This window comes from Pediculus humanus, genomic scaffold, assembly GCF_000006295.1.
Source record: "Pediculus humanus corporis 1103172108306 genomic scaffold, whole genome shotgun sequence".
Lineage (NCBI taxonomy): Eukaryota > Metazoa > Arthropoda > Insecta > Psocodea > Pediculidae > Pediculus > Pediculus humanus.
In genome coordinates, this window is record NW_002987875.1 from 831,521 (window position 1) to 836,658 (window position 5,138).

A 5,138-nucleotide genomic window follows, 5' to 3' on the forward strand; every position below is an offset into this window, starting at 1 on the left:
CACTTCGATGACGTCATTTTTAATATTATCGATATTAAAAATATGAATAATATCGATAATAAATAATAGATAATATTTTTTTTTAGTTCACACGAAGGCAGTGTTAATAATTGAGCTGAGCTTTTCTTTTTTTCATTTTTTTCATTTTTTATTTTTTTCTCGAAGCATTCACGTGAACAACAACAATAACGTTAATAATAATAATAATAATAATAAATGAAAAACCAAATAAATGCATTATCGAATTATTATTATCATTATTATTATTATTCATGATAATTTTTTTTTTTTTTTTTTTTTTAATAATAACACATTCTTGCACACACGTTTATTTAAAGGCACGACACTGGCGCTATCTACTGTATAAAAAAAAAAAATTATTACAAGCCACGAAAATTTCGAATTTAAAAAAAAAAAAAACAAAAAGATTAGTAATAATAATAATAATAATAATTATAGGATAAATGTTTTTTCCTCTTTTTCCATCTTCATTGTTTTGTCTTCTTTTTTTTTTTTTTTTTTAATTTTACGAGCGGGATTAGTCAAAGTGAAAAAATACAAGTAAATTATTATCATTATTAGTACGGGTCGGATATTAAAGCTAATCATTTGAGAATCAAACGTTGACGTAAATTTTTGTTATTTATTTTTTGAGTAACGGTAACTTTTCGTTTTTCCTATCCGTTTCAGAATTTTCTCCTTTCGCACTTGTTGTTTCTTGCACGATTCCTCCTCCCCCCGATCCTCCTTCTCCTCTTATCGGACTGCTATCTCTCCACGGTGAATGAATTTCCGATGTTTGGTAATTACTTCTTCGGCCGATCTGTAAAATTTCAATTGACCAATTCTCAAATCATGCGTCAAAGAAAAAAAGGAAAAATTATTTAGACGTACCTGACGATGGTGAAGTTCGTGTAAATACAACGTGCTGAGAGCCATGTCGGCGGGAGTTTGTTCAATTTGATCCGCGCGTAATATAATATCCGGTCCGGAACCGAACACGGAAGCTCCTAAACTAGTCGTGGGATCTATGAATCCCCTCAAACCCAATGCTAATGACTGAGGTCCCGAATTGCAACTTTGATCGTTTCCAGGGATATCACCTATGAAAAAAAGAACGTGAAAAAATTTATGTATTTCCTCCCCCTCCTCCCTCCCTCCCTCCCTCCTCTCGACCGAACCTCTTTCATTTTTTCCAGGTCCTTCCAATCGTCTGAGTCCTCCTCGAATGCTTTGCTGCATGGACGTTGCGTTATAATTTTGAACCGATTGACTGACGTTTAGAGGATTGTACGATTTATCCGTTTTACTCGGTCGTCTTTCGCCTTCTGGTCTGAACGATTGTCGTAGAAAACTCGTTGCGAAAATGTTATACTGTGAAAAAATTTAGAAAAACGATCAAACGTCACAAATCGTTTCAAATTCTAAAAAAAGCAAGATGCGTGAGTAACGACAACAAATCCGTCTCACCCCAACTCCGAGTGACGATATAGAATGTAGGGAAGTACAAAGGGGATTATTAAATCCCGCAGTATTCAATTCTAACATTTCGGCATCTTTTATCGCTTGAGCTTTCAACTTTTCAACAAAATTTTCCGCGTCGGCTGGAGGACGCCAATTCGGATTCGTTAACGTAAAATGTATGAGTGACAGTTCCGTTTTTCCATCTTCGGCCTGGAATGAAAGACATTTTAGTAAAACTAATCAAATCGATTTTTTTTTTTGACAAAAAAATCAAGTGAGGTCACCTGAGCGAACTGAGGACTGGGAGACGTGTTTGCTTTGTTAATTTTTTCACTCTCGTCTTCCGGTTGCCAGTCGGGGTTTCCGTGTTTCCGAATGTCCATTTGAGCAAACGAACAAACGTCTCCCACTCCGACGACTTCCACCGTGAACTGACGATAAAAATCGACAATGTCGATGGCTCGTCGACGTAGACGGAAATACAATATATATGGAGTCACTAACGGAGAGATCAATTCTTGAATTAAATATTCCTGGAAAAATAAACGATATAATTTTTTTTTTAAATTTATAAAATATTATGTATAGAAAACTTTAATTTAAAAACCAACCGCTTTATATTGAAATATTTGGGAAAATTGAGAGTGAACCGTTTGTGTATGAGCTTTCCCACGCCAAGATTCCGGAAGGTAATGAACGTGTGCTAATACGGCTGTCATCAATTGTTCGGGACACCAAACTAAATTTTCGTCCGGTATAAAAACCCTAGAAAAAAAAAAAAAAAAATATAAATTATTTTCATAAACAAAGTTTTTTTTTTTTTTTTTTTTTTTTTTTGGATAACAAAAAACGACGTTTAAAAATAATCGAAATTATTGGATTGAAACCAACCTTGAAGCGGCCAAAATCCCTCCGAGAACTGTCATAGTCGTTAAAACGTGTTCGACCGTTATTACATCTTCGTCGTAAACCGTTAATGCCAAGAGAACAGCCAAAATAGCACCGGATATAAACCCGACATTTCTGCCAAGAGAATAATAATAATAATAATCATAATATAAGAAATCCACACGCACTCACGCACGCACGCACGCACACGCACACGCCATCGCCATCGATTAAACTCTAAACAATAAACATACTTTGCAATTATGGTCATGATCGGCGATGTAAATATGTTCATGTATTTTGTGGCTGGTCTGTAAGCTCGATTCAATCTTGCGTTCAGCTCGTGATCGAGTTCGTTAAAATGCCTCAAGTAGAGCCTACCGTGGAGGGACCAACATCTTGAACCGAGACTTTCGGGTTCGCGTTTGATCATCTGAAAAAAAAAATAATCAACCTCGAATAAATAATAAACCGAACTGCGAGAGCACTCGTTGAAAATAATATCAATCAATCAATCAATCACCTCGGCGTACGTAAAAAACGAATGCATTATTTGCCATAATAATATCACAGGACACAAAACGAAATTGATAACGGCAAACCAAAATATGTGTTTCGATAAATTAGCAGCCAGTTCGTTACGTTTATTCACTTTTTTGTACTCTTCCTTTAACTGCCAATTGTTATCAAAAGGTGCAAAAGGTCCCCCTGAAAAAAATAAATAAATAATTACCAACATAAAAAAGATTACCATTAAAAAAACCGAAAAAAGATAACAACTCACTAAACAATAACAACTCGATATTATATTTTAATCCCCTACTGAAAAAAATAACATTTCCATAAAATGGAATTTTTAATTGAACCGGTATTAAACTTTTGTTAACCATGGCAACCATGTAATTTTTAAACCTTAGAATCCTATGATAGATATCCAACTCTGTTAAATCTTTTTTATGTATGCACATTTCATGTTCTTTTTGAACCGTTTTTAATCTTTTTTGAACTTCGTGCCAAGTTAAATTATCCAATTCACTCTGTAAAATAAATAAATAAATAAATAAATATTTATCCCCAATTAAAAATGTACAAAGTTTTAACAAATCACAAAAACAAATATTTTTTTTTCGTTATTTCCTTAATATCATTCTGACTCATTTTTTCCATTTGTAATCAATGAATAATTAATCATTATGTTTTTTTTGTTCGTTTTAATTTTCACACACACACACACACATGTGTGTGTGTGTGTGTGCGGAAGGAAGAAACTTTCCCTTTGTGTAATTTAACCGAATGAGTTTTCATTAAAAAAAAAAAAAAAAACTTTGTCTTCCGATATTTACGACACAGAAATCGTAATTGTAAATTGTCAAATTTTCATTAATCAGTTAATAAATAAAAATGAACTTACATCACAGATATTAAGGGCTGTGTTATAAAATTTTTTTATGTCCCAATAATGAACACAGTCGCATAAAACTTTTATAAGTCTCAATAACCAAAAGAGTACTGCTATTATAATTAAAATCCATGTAATAGCACCCATGCTTTTCACGCATTCTTCCCACGGCAATAATGCATCTTCGATTGAAACTTTTGTCGAATTTTTATTCTTCGTTTCTTCATCCCTAAATAAAATAATAATAATAATTAATTAACAAATAAGTAAATAAAAAAAAAAGTTTAAACATGATGACAATGGCATAAAATCGACATGTCGTGATAAAATTTCTTTGTTTGTCATTTGACATGGTATAAACAAAGCCTAAATAATAAATAATCGGATACCATCTATCATTTGAAGAAAAAAAATTCGTTTCATAATAATTTTAACATACATTATTATTATTATTATTATTATTATTTTGTTTTAAATTCATACTGTGTCATTTAATTTGTATGGAACAAGAAATTAATTAAAATTTCAATTTAAAACATTCATACCTGAATAATATGGGGTAATTGATGCAGTGGAACAATATAAAAGTAAAGGCTGCGACGAAAGCAAATTGTCCCAATTCGAAAAACTCCTGTAAAATCATACAAAGGAATCCATGTTTTTGATGATAATGATAAATTCTTGTGAAGAATGAATCCAAATCTTCAATCGGACCCCAGTTTGCTGCAACAAAAAAAAATTGATAATAATATCATAGACGTGAAAATAAATAAAAATTAAAAAAAAAAAAAAAAAAAAACTTACATCTATCAGATTCAGGTACATGTATTAAAACTCCAGCTTCGTGTGGATTTTCATCATCATCATCATCATCATCGATATCTTCATCGATATCTCCATCATTTTGATAATTTGCATTCTGAAAAGATTGATAAGTCGACATTTTGCTATTTCACATCAAACTTCAAGTTTGACATATTTCCCTATTATTATTTTATTTAATTAATTAAAAAAAAAAAAAAAAAACCATCACAAGTACGTAAAACGATTTGACTTTGTCTAAACATTTTTTTTTTTAACCGTTAACAAAAAAATTAGTAAAAAATCTTTTTTTTTTTTAATTTAAAAAATTTTTTTTAACATTTTTTAAAAATAAAAATAAAATTTTTTTAATTAAATATATATTAATTTAATAAATTCGATTCGGTTTAAATAATTATTTTCAAAAAATTAATCGTTTAACTAAAATTTTGTCGAGTAATAACACTTCCATAATGATTAATATATCATCGTTCTTTCACAATTCAAGGTAGCCAACATAATTTTTTTTTTTTTTTTGTTGTTTCGAATGACATTGAAAATTAACGAATTTTTTTTTTTTTTTTTT

General features: G+C 30.7%; 1 protein-coding gene across 1 annotated transcript; it reads right to left on the bottom strand.

Moving 5' to 3' along the window:
- Nucleotides 1-643: 643 nt before the first annotated feature.
- Phum_PHUM577780 (uncharacterized protein) lies at nucleotides 644-4,694 on the bottom strand (the record flags this gene model as incomplete). The annotated part of the gene is made up of 13 exons (XM_002432189.1): nucleotides 644-823; nucleotides 895-1,103; nucleotides 1,182-1,374; nucleotides 1,471-1,674; nucleotides 1,749-1,997; nucleotides 2,076-2,229; nucleotides 2,356-2,487; nucleotides 2,607-2,785; nucleotides 2,876-3,060; nucleotides 3,137-3,389; nucleotides 3,764-3,980; nucleotides 4,297-4,474; nucleotides 4,556-4,694. The coding sequence occupies 13 exons, from the start codon at nucleotides 4,692-4,694 to the stop codon at nucleotides 644-646; spliced, it is 2,472 nt and encodes an 823-aa protein (XP_002432234.1).
- Between the last annotated feature and the right edge of the window lie 444 nt (nucleotides 4,695-5,138).